The following is a 17,793-nucleotide window of genomic DNA, read 5'->3' as shown; positions in this document are numbered from 1 at the left end:
CCAGCAGGGCTGTTCTTATGTTCTTAAACCAGAGGGTAGGAGGCCAGGAGAGTGACCATGTGGAAGGTGGGAGCTGGGGAGGACAGGCACACCCTCCCCAGATTCTCTCCTCCACCCTTTACCTCCTAGGTGCTCCTGCCCAGCTCCTGCATCTCCCACACGATCCCTCCTCCTGCCTGGAGGTTTGGGTTTACACCACCGCCAGCTAGAGGCATGCACGGCTCTGCTACCTTGGCTGGGTGCAACCAGCCTAGGGTCTCTGTGCTGGAGGGAAATGCCTCTCTTTCACCACTTTATCACTGTTGCCAGCAGCGCTGTATTTCTGAAATTAGGGAAAGGGTTTTCTGTGCTCCGAAGCAAACTGCCCATCATCCGACAACAGCATTAATCTGGGAAGGACTTTGATTCCCCCAGCTGCTGCCACAACATCCGCCCAGACCTCACCCATTAACCTGGGCTCACACTAGGCCTCCCTAAAGGCCTTTGGGCCCCGGGCCCTGGCAATGGCGTCATCATGGCAAGCCTCATGCCCTGCTTAATCCGACTGCAAACCAGGCCCTCCCTTCTTACTGCTGCAGAAGGGCTCCACAGAGGCTTCCAATACTCCCATGAGCATCTGAGCGCTGTTGGACTGCATGGGCTGCCCCGTTATTGTTCTCAGGCTAGGCCAGGTGGTCCCAAATCTGGGTTCCCAGACGCAGGCGTGTTAGGAGGTTAGGAGGATGCTGGCCTTGGGCCGAAATAAACCAATACATACATGGAGGTTAGGAGGAGGCCGGCATGTCCTAGCAAGCTGTGGGGGGAGCACCAAGGGGGGCACCGCTGCCTCTGCTTCCTGGAGGAATCCATTTGCTCCTCTCGCTCCCATTCCACCACCCTGCCCCAGCATTCGTGAGAGCCGTGTGGCTCTACCTGATGAATGGCCAGCCTGCAGGCAGCGCTGCTGCTGTAAGCAGGGCAGGGTGATGGGAAAGGAGTACTCCTACTACTCCTACTCAGATGTTGTTGGACTACAACTCCCATCATCCTCAGCCACAATGGCTGAGGACTAGTCCAATCTGCTAAGAGCATTTAGCAGACTGGACTGCGAAAGACGGCAAGAGAGAATATTTCAGCTGCTCTGTGCTAATCACCTGTCTTGTGTCATAGGTTCAGCAGGGCTGCCTGCAAACTGGCCATTCATCAGGCATGCGCGCGCACACACACACACACACACACACACACACACACGGGGGGGGGCTCCCTGTCCCCAAAAGGGCTCACAGTCTAAAAAAAGAAACCCAAGACAGACCCCAGCCACAGGCACTGGAGGGATGCTTTTTCTGGGGCTGGAGAGGGCCGGTTGCTCCCCCCCCCCGCCGCTCAATCAAGAGAAGCACCACTTTAAGAAGGAGCCCCTCGGCTCAGTTAGCAGGGGAACTCAGAAGTCCAGACCAAAATCCGAGGCCAGTTGAGTCTGTGAGAACGGGGCCGCGGCCGGTTCTCCCTCCTCCTGCCCCGTCTCCTCGCCTGGCACCTCCAAGCGGGTGCCTTGACCTCCTGTCCCTCCAGTTGCCCAGGAGTGACCCTGTGAGTCGGGAGCGACCAATCAGAGGCGCGGAGGCCTCATCCAGGCGGCAGCTGACCTGCTCTCCTCTCCGCTGGGTGGGTGCTGGTGGCAGCAGCGGTGGAGGGACGGAGGACAGAACCGACTCTGCTTCCCTGCAGACAAAGGCCCCTTTCAAACTGCCATTCTGCACCCTGGGAGAAAATAATGCGGGTGTCTGTGTGTGTGTGTGGGGGGGGGGAGGGATGGAAGCAAAACCACTGAGGCGCCTCGTGGGAAGGAAGGAGGCAGCATGGGGGGGGGAGGAGAAGCAGCCCAGCCCCATCGGCAGACCGGAAGGGAAGAAAGCCGCTGGCAGAGGCCGCCAGGCTTCACGCCTCCAGGTGGGGCAGGCAGGGCTCTCCCTCCACACCTCTAGGGGGCAGGTCCGATTCCAGGGGCTGCCAACCTTAGGCTTGCCAGCTGTCGCGGGAGGAGAGTCCCTGCAGCCCCACAGCAGCCAGCCAGCCAGAGAGCCTCTGCGTGGCCACTCCAGCCTCCTCTGATGTTGGCCATTTGAGCCGAGACCTTGCCCAGCTTCACGCTCCAACCCACAGCAGGGCACCACCGCGGGCTCCCTTGTGCCCAAGGCCCCAGCGCCCTGAACCCGTCTCCATCTCCCCTGACAGGGGACCAAGAGGATGGAGATGACCGGAGCAAGTCTCTGCCAGGTGCCCCCGCCTTTCTGAGCAGAGGCGGGTGGAACTGGGGAGAGGGCCTTGGTGGTGGTGGCGCCCCTTGGGTGGTGGCTTCTACTGAGTCAGGCCTTTGGTCCAGCTAGCTTAGTACTGCCTACCCTTGGGTGGCTGCTCTCCTCCCACCCCCACCCGCCCAAGAGCTGCGCTCCTTGCAGGCTGGCCATCCATCAGGGAGAACTGTGCACTTAGCCATGCAGCTCTACCTGATGAGCAGCCAGCCTGCAGGCAGCGCAGCTCTTATGAATGACGGGGTGGGACGGAAGGGGAGAGAGAGGAGCCAGTGGAGCTCTGAGCCGCATTTGCCTCCTGCCGGCTCTTGAGGAGGACCTGCTCCCCCCCCGACTGGCTGGAAGAGTCTCCCCCGGCCCGGCCTGGAGATGCTGCTGCCAGGGAGGGAGCCTGGGGCCTTCTGCATGCCCAGCGGGGGCTCTGCCATGGAGCTGTGGCCCCAGGGAAGCTGGCCTGGGCCCCCTATTGACGCCACTCTGCCCCCAGGCAAAGAGGTGCTACTTGGCCTCCCTGGAGCAGCGGTGTCCCGGGCTACCGACTGCCTCCCGCCATCCAAGACCTGAACCTGGGCTTGATTTCGCCGCCGCCTCCTCCATGGCGGGGGCCCACTGGGGAATCAGGCCAGCGCTCCTCCACTGGCTCTGGATCTCAGCCCTCGTCTGGCACTGTTGCCGCTCTTGGGGCGATGAAGGGGAGGCCAGGGTGGGTCCAGACGGGGTGCCTGAGAGGTCCCCGAGATCTCAAGCTCCTCCAGAAGGACATCTGCAGGAGCAGGAGGGCAAGTTCCGGCTGTCCCTCAAGGGATCATGGCCGGAGCTAGAGGCTTCTACAGGGTCCAGTTTCTTCTCCACGCTGCAGGAGGTCTCCTCAGGATCCAGGCATGGCTGGGCACTGACAGGCAGCTCCTTTGGAGGTGGATTTGGGGTGCCACTAAAGGCAATACAAGTGGGAGACAGAGAGATCTGGCCTTGGGACCCACCGTCATTGGGAAGTCTGTGTCTTGTGTACTTGCCTCATCGGGAGACAATTCGTTGCACCCCTAATCATTCTGCGGCCAATTCGTATCCCTTATCCCAAGCCCCTTCTCGTGGGCTAGCTTCCTTCTTCGGCCTCACGGCTGGGAGCCCTGCAGCCCTCGGAACAAGGCCTGCCTGCAAAGGCACTTCTTGAAAGAAGTCCTGTGTGAACAGGAAGCTTGGAGGGGAGGGGGCGTTGCAGGGGGGAGGGGTGGACTGCAATCCAGCAAAGGGCCTTGGGTCAACTGGTGTGAAGATCAAGGGCAAGGCGGGGAAGGGGGGATTTCAGAGGCAGGCCCCTGGGTCACTGCTGCGTATTTTCTGCTTCCCAGGCGGAGAGGATGGAGGTGGTGGGCTGAATGTTCTCGCTGGGCAATGCATTCGGGGAAGAGAGAGCGCCCCCCCCGCCCTGGTTCTGCCTGGGTGTTGAGAACAGCCATGGAGGGAAGGTGACCTCAAGGTCGGCCACAGGACACAGCAGCTGGTCCCTCGGGCCGAGTGCCGGAGGAGGAGCCTGGTGCATATGGCGGGTCTCGCCGTTTGCAGGAATTAGCAGCAGGGAAACAAAAAGCCTGTTGAATAATTGAGCAGCCGCGACATCGGAGCCAACCTAGTCTTGCCTTCTGAATGGGCGCTGCGACTCAGTGCAGGCCTTGGAAGATGGGGCTGACTCAGCGGCTCCCCCTTCTTTGGCCAGCGAGGGGGGCACACAAGCCCTTCCAGTCCTGGGCGGCTCCCCTTCGCTCGGTGGCTTCCAGAATCTCCCGTTGCTCTTGGGTGCTGCAGCCTGCTGGGAAGGGCTCCAGCCGGACAGCCAAGCAGCACACTTTCTCCCCCTGCCTCCTGCTCCCTCCCCTTCTCCCCTCATGAGGCGTTAGGACTGTAAGCTCCTCGGGACAAGGACCTGCCCACTTGCACGGAGTCAAGCACCATGGGCTAAATAGTCAAGGCCCCACCTAGGATGGAGTCTTGGCTGGGCTCCCGCATTTGTCTGTGGGATGGGACCAGAGAAGCCAGGGCAGGGACGAAGAAGTGTCTTGCCTACCTTGGCTTGGGCTTAGCCTGGCAGGCGAGCAGGGACTGCATTGTGTAGCCCTCAGAGCCCACTGCAGGCCCAGGAGGAGGGCAATGCTGCAGCCTGTGATTGGCAGGCGGCCCCAGGACTCTGGCCGGCCAACCCGAGGAGTCCCCATGCAAGGAGAAGCCCCGGGCTCGTCAAGGGAACAGGCCGTGCTCTCACTCTCCGGGCCTCAGGGGCCTGGCTGGGGGGGAACTTCCGAGGTGGATCTGGGCCAGACCATTGACGGTCCCAGCCTGGCCCTGACAGAGTTGTCGTCGGCGCTCAAGGAACAGCCATCCCACGTAGCAGGAGGCGAATGAATTGGGGCCTGGACACGCACCGGCCTGGTCTGGCATGACAGGGGTGCTCAGAAATGGTGGGTTGCAGTGCAAGCAGCCGGGGGGGGGGGGAGAAATAGTTGCATGCCTACAAAGAAGGACCCACAAGCCGCATGGCGGGGGCTGAGTGTGGACTGGAGCTTGGCCTTTCATATCCGAGTCCAACGTTGGACCTGCCACCCCAGAAACCTGATCTGACATCCCAAGCCGTCGGCCTGCCGTGCTGCACAGGCCCCCTCCATCACCCCTGCCCTACAGCACAGCAAGGCCCACCTGAAGGCATTCGCCAGGGTTATTTGGAAGTCTGCAGCATGACGGCACACGGGAAAGACAGGCAACGGAAGATGAGGCGCCCGGGCGGGGGGGGGGGGCGTTCACAGCCAGCACGAGGACTGCTTGCGTCTCCAAAAGGCTAAACTGGAGGCAGCCACTGGGCAGAGCAGTGTTGGGGCAGAGAAGAGCTTCTGGCTGCCCCCTGCCCTGAAGGAGTCTGTGGCTTGCAACTGCAAAGCTGTGGCCGGGCGACTGAAGAAGAGCGGGACGCTGCTGGAGCCAGGAGAGCCAGTCCAATCTCTTCTGCGCGGAGATCATCTCTCAGCCTGTTACCAGCACTGAGATAACATCACCCTTTCCAGCATGTGCAATGAATTTGCTTGCTCCTTTGTATTGCATTCTTTCCATTCACAGATGGCTGATGTCACTCTTGAAAGAGACCGAGGCATCCTTGTGCAAAGGGAAAGCTTGCTTGAAAGGGCCTGGCAAGGAGGAGGCTGGGGCTGCCCACTCCCCACACAGCAGAGGTGCTAGAAACAGCCCTTCCCCGAGCTGGAAAAGGGGCTGCGGATGTATTTTTAAAAGATAATCCAAAGCAGCTAGCAACAAATGATAAAACAACAACAATAGAATTAAAAGCAACGCAGCGGGGGCAAAAAACCCCAAACTCTCTATCGATCTAAACTAAAAGCCACAACTTCACAATGAGGCCATTGCAGGAGGGAGTGTGCCAGCCGGATCTCTTATGGCAGGGAGTTCCATGGGGAGGGGGCCACCACAGAAAAGGCTTTCTCCTGCGTGGGCATCAGCCAGGCCTCAGAAGGAAGCGGCACACACAGGAGTACATGTGTGGATTGCTAACTGGTTGAAAGACAGGAAACAGAGGGCAGGTATAAATGGAGAGTTTTCACAATGGAGGGAAGTAAGAAGTGGGGTCCCCCAGGGATCTGTACTGGGACCGGTGCTTTTTAATTGATTCATCAATGATCTAGAAGCAGGGGTAAGCAGCGAGGTGGCCAGATTTGCAGATGACACCAAACTCTTCCGGTTAGTGAAATCCAAAACGGATTGTGAGGAGCTCCAAAAGGATCTCTCCAAACTGGGGGAGTGGGCGACAAAATGGCAAATGCGGTTCAATGTAAGCAAGTGTAAAGTGATGCACATTGGGACAAAAAACCCCAACTTCAAGTATATGCTGATGGGATCCAAGCTGTCGGTGACAGACCAGGAGAGGGATCTTGGGGCTGGGGTGGACAGCTCGTTGAAAGTGTCGACTCAATGTGCGGCAGCTGTGAAAAAGGCCAATTCCATGCTAGGGATCATTAGGAAGGGGACTGAAAATAAAACGGCTAACATTATAATGCCCTTATACAAAACTATGGTGCGGCCACACCTGGAGTACTGCGTACAATTCTGGTCACCACATCTTAAAAAGGATATGGTTGAACTGGAAAAGGTGCAGAAGAGGGCAACCAAGATGATCAGGGGCCTAGAGCACCTTTCTTATGAGGCAAGACTACAACACCTGGGGCTTTTTTGTTTAGAAAAAAGACGACTGCGGGGAGACATGATAGAGGTCTATAAAATCATGCATGGTTTGGAGAAAGTGGAGAGAGAGAAATTCTTTTCCCTCTCACACAACACTAGAACCAGGGGTCACTCAATGAAATTGATTGCCAGGAGGTCTAGGACCAACAAACGGAAGTACTTTTTCACTTAACACGTGATCCACTTGTGGAACTCTCTGCCACAGGATGTGGTGACAGCCAACAACCTGGATGGCTTTAAGAGCGGTTTGGATAACTTCATGGAGGAGAGGTCTATCAACGGCTACTAGTTGGAGGGTTGTGGGCCACCTCAGGTCTCAAAGGCATGATGGCTCTGAGAACCAGTTGCAGGGGAGTTATGGCAGGAGAGAAGGCATGCCCTCAACTCCTGCCTGTGGCTTCCAGCAGCATCTGGTGGGCCACTGTGCATAACAGGATGCTGGACTAGATGGGCCTTGGACCTGATCCAGCAGGGCTGTTCTTATGTTCATGCTGGTTCTCCTGCAGCAGGGCCTGTTCTTCTATGTGCTTTATATTTGTATCCTTGAGAATGCTTTCCATCAAATTGCTGGGAACAGACGTTAAGCTAACTGGTCTATAAGTTCCCGGATCACCCTAGATCCCTTTTTGAAAATCAGTGCTACATTTGCTACTTTCAAGTCCTCCAGTACAGAGCCTGATTGTAGGGATAAGTTTGCAAGGAGGTCGGCAACTTCACATTTGAGTTCTTTGAGGACTCTTGGACAGATGCCATCCGGCCCTGGCGATTTGCTAGTTTTCAGTTTTTCCAGACAGTTTAGAACATCATCTCTTAACACTGCTATCTCACTCAGTTCTTTAGCCTCCATCCCCAAAGAGCCTGGTTCAGGAGCAGGTATATGCTCAGTTTCCTCTGCCGTGAAGACAGATGCAAAGAACTCATTTAGCTTCTCTGCAACCTCCATATCTTCCTTAATAGTCCACTTAACTCCCTCATTGTCTAACAGTCCAGCTGCGTCCCTGGCAGGTTTCCTGCATCTGATGTATTTAAAGAAGTTTTTGTTATTCCCCTTGATGCTTTTAGCTAAATGTTCCTCAAACTCTCTTTTCACCTCCCTTATTGTCACCTTCCATTTCTTTTGCCTGAGTTTGTGTTCCTTTCTGTTCTCTTCGTTTGGACAGGCCTTCCAATTTCAGAAGGAAGTCTTCTTCCCTTTTATGACTTTCTTGATGTTACCCGTTATCCATACTAGCATCCTCCTGGACTTAGTGGTACCTTTCCTCCTTTTGGGAATACAATCTAACTGGGCAGAAATTCTAGTATTGTGGTCTTAAGTAAACGCCACGTGCGATCGAAATACGCGAGGAGCAGCACCCACGCGGCAGCACGTCTCCGTCGTCTGCGCAAGGGCGCATGCCCCGTCTTCTCTTCGTCTTGCGGGAAGCTGGCCAATCAATGTCGAGGCTTCCCGGCCAATCCGGAGCGCGGAGGAAGGCGGGAGCGAGCCTCCTGAGGCGTGCCGCCGCTGGAGCCCCGCCTTCCTTCCGGCGCGTGCTCGCGTGTGGGCGTGCGCGGGCGGGGGGAGAAAAGAAAAGAGGCCCAGCCTTTGCCCACGCCCGGCTCGTTGTCTCTGTCAGAAGCGCAAGCCCGCCCCGGTCGCTTACGTCACCTCCCCACGCCGCGATTGGCTACGTCGCGCGCTCCGTAGCCCGAACCTGAGGTCTCTCTCGCGCGCACATACACACGCCTGCGGCCCGCGCGCCAGAGCCGACGAGTCCGGAGATTTCGCTGTGCGCCTGCGTACGACGAACTCCGCGAGCGCGCGCCCCCAGCGACGTCAGCACGCAGCCCCGCCCTTTGGCTCCGTGCCTTGGCTTGCCCGGCAAGAGGCAGCCAGGGAGCGGTCGCGGCGGCGTGCGCGCGCTCGCGCTGCCTGGCGCGTACGTAAGCCCTGCCCCCACCCTTCAAGCCAGCCAGCCAGTCAGTCCGGCCTAGTCAGGAGGCGGCGGAGGCGGACTGCGAGCCCGGCCGTCTGCGAGCGAAAGCGGGCGCGCTGCGCTGGCCGAGGGGGCATGAAGTGGGCCTGAGCCGCCAGCCTGCCGGGAGCGAAGCCAAGCCCAGCCCAGCCCTGTGGCCGCCCGCCTGCCTGCCCGCCCGGCCCTCCGCCCGCTCCCCACCGGCTCGGCCGCCGCCAGGGCCGCCATTTTGTGCCTCCCCTCCCCCGCCCGCCCGCCCGACCCTCCCTGCCTCCCTGTGCGGGCCCGGCCGGTGATCGAGCGGGGGCGCCTCCGCAGCGGCGGGGGGCTCGGCGGGAGGGCCCGAGGAGGAGGAGGAGGAGGCGGGGCCTGGCGCGGGCGGGCGGGGCGCGCGGCGGCGCGGGGGGGCCCCCATGGCGAAGAAAACCTACGACCTGCTCTTCAAGCTGCTGCTGATCGGCGACTCGGGCGTGGGCAAGACCTGCGTGCTCTTCCGCTTCTCCGACGATGCCTTCAACACCACCTTCATCTCCACCATCGGTGAGGGCGGCGGCGGCGGCAGCAGCGCCCGGGGAGGCGGGGGGCTAATCGCGCCGGGCGGACGGGCCGCCCCCGCCTGGCTCGCCTCTCCGGCCGCAGCCCCTGGCCGCGGGGCCCCTGCCCCCCTCCCAGTCCCCTTCCTGGGTGGGTGCGGGGAGGAACGGCTACCCTGCTGTGGCTTCCCCCCCCCCCGTGCTTCGGCGGCCGTTGTGGCCGGGGATGATGCGGGGGGGAGGGAGGGGTCGCCCGGCCGCATCGGCGCCCCCCCGCACCCCCCCGGCCTGGGCACTGCTGATCCCGGAAGCAGGAGCTCTTCCCAGCCGCACTGCTGGCTTTTCCCGAGGGGTGCTTTCCCTTTCCGGATAGAGAAACTTGCCCCTGCCCGAGTTCTTCCTGTGCGGTGTGTCTGTCTCGGCCCTGTGGCCAGAATAGAGTGGCCTGGCCTGGCCTGGCCTGGCAGACACGGGGCAACAGGCGCTGCTCCTGCCTTAATCTCTGTCCTGGCCCCAGGGAGGGAGGGAGGAAGGAGTCCGGCTCGGGCGCTGAACTGCCCTGTTGGTGCTGCCACAGCACGCCGTCTTGCCAACCCTTTCCCGGCAGGCAGCACCACACCGCCCCACGGCTTTTGCACTGACAGCTGGAGTGTCCCTGATTCTCTTAAGCCTTCTCAGTACTACACTCGCGCTTTCCAGTGACCGCACCATCATCTAAGGCTCTGTACGCCTACCACATCCTTTAAATTTTCTGTTGGGTGTCGATGATGATTTCCACTCATGGATCCTTTCCCTCTAATATGGTCCATGCTGTGTTCTGTGCTTGTGTTGTGTGTTTATCAGGTATACTCCAGCTGCTGTGCTTCAGACCATGGTACAGTGTTATTGGCTGTAGGTTGGCAATTTCTGATCACTAGAGGGGTGGCATTCTAGAACCGCCTTCAAGGAAACCTTGTTGATTTACCGACAGTAGTAAAAATGGGAGGCATTGCAGCTTGTCGTGGCCGCAGACAGAATGATGGGTGTGGTGGATTTGTCAATTGTCAGACTGAGGAAACACTGTCTCAAGAACTGGTGGTTGGATTTTGCTTGGTTTAATGGCTTAACATTGCTGTGTTTGATGCCGGGTGTGGCTTGGCTGTCGTCTTTGGGCTGCTTGCAGGCTGTATGTAGTCTATAGTATTAAAAAAAAAAAATCATAGGTGCTGTACAAGAAATGTTGAATTCTATGACCTGTGTGAATTTCCCCCGTCCCTCTTGGTTTTTCACTGGGCATGAACGTGTCTGGGCAGGGGGAAAGCCCACCTTGGAGCCTTGAGAGTTAAAACTTGCTTGTTGAATGAATGAGCATAAGCGCTTCTGATTTGGAGCACCAAGTCTCAGAGTGGTTTTCATTATTTTCAAGCAGAGATCACTTTGGCAAAAAACAGTGCCTGTGAGAACCGCTTTTCTCAGTACTGGAAGAGCCCTTTAGGAGAGACAAAGTCCTCTTAAGCTATAGGAGGAAAGCATGGGGAGGGCAAGACGCTCCCCAGCACTCTGTTCATGCCCAAGATGGCACAAGGGCTCAATAGGACTCTGTTTCCTTCTCGGTTTCTCAATAGGACACCCCCACTCCCCACCTCGCAACCCTAGGCAAGGCTCAGCACTGTAAGGTTGGAAGGGTCTCCTCCCCATGTGTCAGGGAGACTATTCAGTTTTGGGCGAAAATCCACATGGGCCTAAAACAATTAGTTGGGAGCTGCACTTAGGGTTGATGTGGGTCACCACTGGCCCGGTTTTCTCTTTCTCTATCACTAGTATAGATGCTTGTAGTGTCCTATGGATGGGACATACTCTTAATAGGTGCTATAAGTAAAAGCAGTATCTCTGACATAAGGTAAAAGGTAAAGGTGTGCTGTCGAGTTGGTGTCCACTCCTGACGACCACAGAGCCCTGTGGTTGTCTTTGGTAGAATACTGGAGGGGTTGACCACTGCCACTTCCCGCGCAGTATGAGATAATGCCTTTCGGCATCTTCCTAGATTGCTGCTGGCCGATAGAGGTGTGTTCCACGGGGGAGTCAAACCAGCAGCTTCTGGCTTGCTAGGCAAGTCATTTCCCCTGCTGTGCCGGTTAACCTCCTGTCTCTAACATACTTGAACCTAACTTCAGCTGGCAGCAGAGGAACTGAACTGATCACTTCACAACAAACATTGGCTATATTTCTGTGGGTGTAACTTCCTGTGAATTTTTGTGTGCTCTACTTTCCTTATTTATACAAGAAAAATTTCCCCAAGATCAAGTTACAAGCAAAGGTTTAGTTTTATTATCAGTGTAGCAACTCAGTGATACTGATGTGCTAGGAACTCATAGCTAGATTGACTAGCTGTGTGATGAAAGTTGATATGCTCTCATAGTTGTGGTGTTGGATACTTGGCTGCTGTTTGGGTTAGATTAAGCTCTGATATGATGTTTTGTGCTAAAAGTACTTTCTGAACAGTACAGTTATACACCTCAGAGGTGCTGCTGGCCTACCTTGTAGGAGGAAGAGATGTGTGCTGTTTTCACTCCAGGATTAAAAGATAGTGAGAGCACTATAAGCCAGAGCATGGGAAGGCAGAATGTCTTCAAGTGTTTCTGAATCCAAGTCATTCTGTTTTGAGGTGGGAAATGCAAAGGAAGAAAATGGTTTAAGATTATACTTGTTTGTCAGCAGTAATAGTTAATGTCTGACTATCTGTTGTCTTCATGTATTTTGTATGTGAATTTGATTTATTATATAAAGATTTATTTAGGTTCTAAACAGCAGCCATTTTAAAGCTACTTTAGATACTACATAGAAGTTCACTTAAGTCTTCCACTGAGCATATGTTCAAAGAGCTGCACCCCGTAACCTCATGTGGATATACAGTATTCACCCTTTTACACTTTTACATTAAGCTATTTAGTCTATTGCAGTGAAAATATGTCTTATGGCACCTTAAAGATTGACATTTATTGTGGCATAAGCTTTCATAACTCACTTTGGGAGATGTGTGAAGGTTGGCATCTTTCTTCTGAATGCGTTTAGATATTGTGTATTACTGGTAGTTGATCTATAGACAACTGATAGCTCTAGAACTAAACTGTAGCTTCTGCTGCTTGGTCCTCCAAGTTGCATTCTAGTCTTGTTTGGGGAGTGCTCAGGCTTATAGAAAACCACTTTCTAGTCTCCTGTGGCAAGCAAGCCCTTCTGGATGGCTAGCAGAAACTTTTCAAACTCTATTTAGATCACAAGCAGCTAATAAGTGTGCACAGGTTTGCAGGCAATCTGGAATGACTGTGTAGGGACCACCAATCTTTGTCAAATATTTGAGGCATGCTGTTCAGATACTGGATACCTTTGTTCTCATGTTAGCACTAGAAAAACCGCAGAATCTCCATAGCATCTCTAGAAGAACTTCTCTGAAAGAGGCCTGGATGTTGAGCAGTACTTGCTAAAAGTCCCAGCATGGCCTGCTGCTACTGTTAAGAACAGCAGCTCTGCTGGATCAGGCCAGAGGCCCATCTAGTCCAGCATTCTGCTTGCCAGATGCATCTGGGATGCCCACAAGTGGGGACATTGCCCGTTCCCCCTCCTCCTGTTGATGTTCTTTAGCACCTGACTTTTAAGGGCATGCTCCTTCTGATCTTGATGGAAATATACAGCTAAATAGGCTTGTAGCCATTGATAACCCTATCCTCCATGGATATGTCAAATCCTTTTTTCCTGGTGGCAGTGAATTTCATAGTTTAACTACACACTACATAAAGAAGTACTTCCTTTTGCCTGTCCTGAATCTTGTAGCATTCAGCTACAGCGGATGACCCTGGGTCCTGATATTATGAGAGAACAAGAAAAACATGTTTCTCTCCACTTGACCTATAGCATGCATAATTTTATACACCTCCTACCATGCCTCCCATCACCTTTCTAAATTAAAAAGGCCCAAATGTTGTAGTCTTCCTTCCTTCCTAGGGTAGTTGCTCCAGGCCCACAATCATTCTGGCTGCCTATTTCCACACCTTTCCCAGCTCTACAATATCCTTTTTAAGGTGCAGTTCTTCTGCTGATAGGTGAATTCAGGATGCTACCCCTTTTTGTCTTGATGGCTTTGCACTTTCCTGTGTATAGTAGCCCTTAAACAAGTCTTAGCAGATCTGTTCATTTCAAAGTTGGGCAAGACTTCAGAAGGATCTACCTCGCTTTGCAAGGTCTGAATTTGTAGACTTTGGCTATATTGATCTGGTACTTCAGGGGGATATTGGATTGTTGAAATGAAGGGCATAGTGCTTTGGGCAATGTTCTGGCACACCTTCCAGCTGGCCACTCTATTTTTAGATGTGGACCAGCCCGTGCTTGAAAAGTGAATTACGGAGGGGAGGGCAGATTACTTCAGGGCCCTGGCTAGGGATGCCGTAAATAACCTTCCGTGCTAAAATCCCCCAGTCATAAGGCTCCCTGCTGTATTCAGGGAACTGTCTTCAAAGTGTGGATGTGACATTTAGAGTGGTCAGGAAAGCTCTGTGGTCTGCTACACGTAGAATGACACTATTAACCGTTCTTGGTGGTGTGCATGTAAACTTCAGCTTTTGGTTTGCCTGTATTAGGGTGAACTCCTAAGACCCTTCTCTTTCCTTTCTAGACTGCCAGTCATGGGCTTTGTTTCATCTGTAGCTGCCCTGCTCAAAAGTGCCGGTGGTGGCTACATGAAAAGTTTGTGTGCAGTAGAGTGCACCTAAGTTGTTTGAATGTTTGGATGTTAATTTCTTATCTGCTAGAGAACTGCGCCCTTGTTGACAGTTGCTAAAACAAACTAGATTGATCACTTGACTAGCTTGCCATTCAAAAATTACTTGAGCTGGTCTGATACCAACTTAGTGGGATGTCTGAACCACACGGGGCTCAACCTTTTTACTACTGTGCTTCCAGGGGGTTCTATCAATACATGTGACATGGAGCTTAGGTTTTATATGTAGACCACTCTTCAGAAGTGTATTAGAAGTCTATCTCATGCTTTGCAGCAACTCTGCGAGAGCCTGCCTATGCCATGTGTAAAGGAAAACTGGGCTAGGACAAGAGTTCCCAACCTTGGGGGCCCAGAGGTGCTTGCCCTTTCGGCCTTGTAGCTGCATTTGACAGGAGTTGTAATCCAGCAACATTTGGGACAATTGGGAGCCTCTGAAATGGGATAGTGGGGCCGCCTTGAAGGAGCTACATCTATAGCTTTGATCTCCTGGATGCATGACTGCACAGAGCTGCTCCAGTGATCGCAGCTGCACGCCAGCTGATCTCAAGGCAGGCTGGTGGCACTGGTTTGAAAACACTGTGGAGCCATGTATGATGCATTCAGCAAACAGAAATGGTGGCTCTAGCCGTAATTTGAAGGATGGGCATTGAGCTTTATAGCAGGAGTGATGCCTCCAGAATTGCCAAATATTACCCCAATGGCCAGCTGAGAGGCTACGAAGAAGAGTGTGGGGAGAAGAATGAAACACTGCAGCACTGGGAAGGAAGGGCACCCCCCCCACACACACACACCCCAGTTGTGCTCTCCTCCTCACTCCCCTGCTGGGTGTAAAGTGGCGCAAGCTTCCAGTTCTGCTGAGCAACTCTGCTGGGGGCTGAGGAAAATGGCTCTGGATGCAAAAGTGACTCGCATCCCTTGCAGGGAGCAAGTTGCTTCAATCCCTGCCACTGTCCTGAATTTTGCTGTTCATAACCAACTTTGACATTGTTTCTCTCTAGCCTCATAAAATGGTGCTACAAAATGGGAATAATGACTCAGACGTAACTCTCAAGTGACGGTTTCCAAAAAGATAATAGAGTAAAAAATCACACTTCAAATTGGTATCTCATACAGTGACTTTAACAAGGAATTCATCTGGGCAGATGCCGTCTAAACTGCCTCTTTCCATCTTTTGAATTTGGTAAACAAGAACAATTGGATTAATTGGTTTTTGAGAGACAATCTCTAAACGGGCTATATAAACTTGGTGAAATGGTAAAGGAAGCCATGAGTTAGGAAGTTGCTTTATTGAGGTGGAAGGATAGGGAATCACAAAAAGCCAGATTGGTCTCTGGGTCATCTCGGAGAGACCATATTACTCCTTTACTGATGGAACTACACTGGCTGCCAATAGGTTTCCAGACAAAATACAAAGTGCTAGTTATAACTTATAAAGCCCTAAACAGCTTAGGCTCTGGGTATCTAAGAGAGCGTCTTCTTCACTACGAACCCCACCTCCCATTGAGGTCATCTGAGGTCCATCTCCAGTTACTGCCAGCTCGTTTGGTGGTTACACAGAGACGGGCCTTCTCGGTCGCTGCCCCAAGATTGTGGAATGTGCTCCCTGCTGAGATACGATCCTCCCCATCTCTGGCAGTTTAAAAAAAACAAACAACACTTTGAAAACCCATCTTTTCGCCCAAGCTTTCTCAGCTTCCTAAATTTTGGGGGTTTTAATCTCTGGTTTATTTTTAAATTTTTAAATTGTGTTAAATTTTTGTATATGTTTTAAACTGGTTTTATGCTATTGTTATCCGCCCAGAGACAAAAGTTTGGGGTGGTGAACAAATTTGATAGATAGATAATTAAATAAATAACAATTGATGAAACTGCATAAAGCTCTCCTAGTGGATATGGTGAAACTGCATTTCAGTGCCAGCAGTTGCTACTCTTATGAGACCTGAGCAAATCTCACATTAATGTACAACTGGCTATGTGCTAAGGTAAAGGTATATTGTTAAATTTATTTCTGGACTGTAGATTCCTGCTGCTTTGTTTTGGAAGCTAGAATAGAAAGCAAAACCAGAATGCTAGGGGTGCCATGTAAAGTCATGGTTTATTAGGCTATTAGTAATCAGTTGAAGGTAGCTGCTTGGCTTGATGCAAGAGGCAATCCTAGTTGGCCCTTGGCTGAAATCTACATGAGTTGGCTTGCTGGATCAGATGTTCATTTAGTTGAGCACTTTGTCTCAATTAGTGGCCAGCCAGGTGCCTCTGAGGAGCTTACATGCAAGGCATGCTAGGAAATGAGCTTTTAAAAAGCTATGTGGCAGTTCATATGGTTTTATTTTAATTTTAATTTTTGTTTTTTAACTGTGTTAAAGTTACTTGGTTGGTTGTAAACTGCCTAGAGGCTTGGGTAGTAGATGGTATACAAATGTTAGATAGATAGATTTTTTAAAATGTATGTTCTCAGTATGTGGCTTCTGAAGCTGCAAACTCCGTCCTATCCTTTTAGATACGAGTTTAATGAATTTCTCTAATCCCTTTTAAAAGATCCCTGTGAAATAGAGATCATTGCCACATTTCATGGGAATGAATGCAAACTATGCACTGGGCGGAAAAAAACTTGTTTGTTCTTGACATGTTCCAAGTGGGATTTGTTGTATGAATCAGAGTTGTACTGCATAGGGAGTACACTCAGACTCCCTATATTCATAAAATTTTAAACCTGTGTGTCTTGTCCCACCCAAAGTAATCTTCTAAACAAAAAAGCCTTTGCATCTTCAGTCTTTTTTCATAGTAATGATGCCCAGTCACTCTGACTATACACTTTCCAGTTCTGATATGAAGCAACTAGAATTATTCATGGTATTCTAACTATAGTTGTACCATGTTTATGCCATGTAATGACCATACTTGTGGTTCTGTTTTTATTTAGCATATTTATATACTGCCCCAAACTCTGTCTCTGGGCAGTTTGCAATAATAGATCCCTTTGCTAACGTCCTTGCTGCCACAGCATACTGAGCTGACACTTATTAGTGTGCTCTTCACTAAAACTCCCAGCATATTTCCAAAACATGGCCCCTGTTGGCAAATGTAAAGCTAAGATTACTATCTCAATACACATCCTTTTACAACTTACCTCAAATTTCATATGCTATTGTATTGCCTGTTCATCCAGTTTGAAGAGAATCCTCCTGGAGTTCTGTCTGCTTGAAGTTTTACTCTAAGGTGTTGGGGGAAACCAAGCTGACATCTCAATTCTTTGGCTTCACATGATTTTTGAACAAGTTAAAAACACTTGATCCCTAAAGGATTCTGTTTCCATTGTGGAAAACTGTCCACTTACATTTTCTGCTTAATTGTAACCTATTAATTTACTAATCTGTAAAAGGACCTGCCCAATTGTCCTATGAGTACTAAATCTGGTTGAGGGACTCAGTCAGGAGGTTTTCAAATGTCTACGTTTACCTTGATAAAAACAGCCCAGCAGGATCAGGCCCAAGGCCTATCTAGTCCAGCATCCTGTTTCTCACAGTGGCCCACCAGATGCCTCTGGGAAGCCCACAGGCAACTGAGGAACTTTACCTTGTAACCCCAAACTCAGCAGCTAAATTACCAAAACACTCTAGATTCCCATTCTTTAAAATACAAAGGTAAACTATTAGTGTGAGCTATATGCTTAAGAAACCAAGGCAGCAAAGCTATCAGTTCAGCATACTATATTTTAAGTGTTTTTAGCTACTCTTTATGGGTTTGAATTGTGAGGCACCCGCAAATGAGAAAATGAAAAATTGGAGGACTCAAGTTTATCGGATAAGATACTGCACAAAGCCAATTTGAAGGCTTATTCTGTGGCAATACATGAAGCAAAGAAGCTATTCTATTCTGCATGTATTACGGCCACAAGTTTGTGTCCAGCAGAGTTTTGAGGGGACTGAATCAGGTTCCTGCTTCTCTGAATATAGACCTGGATTTTTCATTATCCCACTGTGAGGCTTTTTAACAACATTTTTGTGGATAAAATCTCTTGCATTCGAGAC

General features: G+C 52.0%; 1 protein-coding gene across 1 annotated transcript in view; it reads left to right on the top strand.

Moving 5' to 3' along the window:
* Window positions 1-8,419: 8,419 nt before the first annotated feature.
* The window catches only part of RAB10 (RAB10, member RAS oncogene family), a 51,493-nt gene continuing 42,119 nt past the window's right edge, over window positions 8,420-17,793 (top strand). The window contains exon 1 of the mRNA XM_053250681.1: window positions 8,420-9,022. Within this exon, the coding sequence (XP_053106656.1) occupies window positions 8,896-9,022 (127 nt within the window). The 5' untranslated portion in view covers window positions 8,420-8,895. The remainder of the gene's footprint in view (window positions 9,023-17,793) is intronic.

Source organism: Hemicordylus capensis, chromosome 1 (genome assembly GCF_027244095.1).
Source record: "Hemicordylus capensis ecotype Gifberg chromosome 1, rHemCap1.1.pri, whole genome shotgun sequence".
Classification (NCBI taxonomy): domain Eukaryota; kingdom Metazoa; phylum Chordata; class Lepidosauria; order Squamata; family Cordylidae; genus Hemicordylus; species Hemicordylus capensis.
The sequence above is the reverse complement of the archived record's forward strand: the minus strand, read 5'-3'. Positions and strand labels throughout refer to the sequence as shown.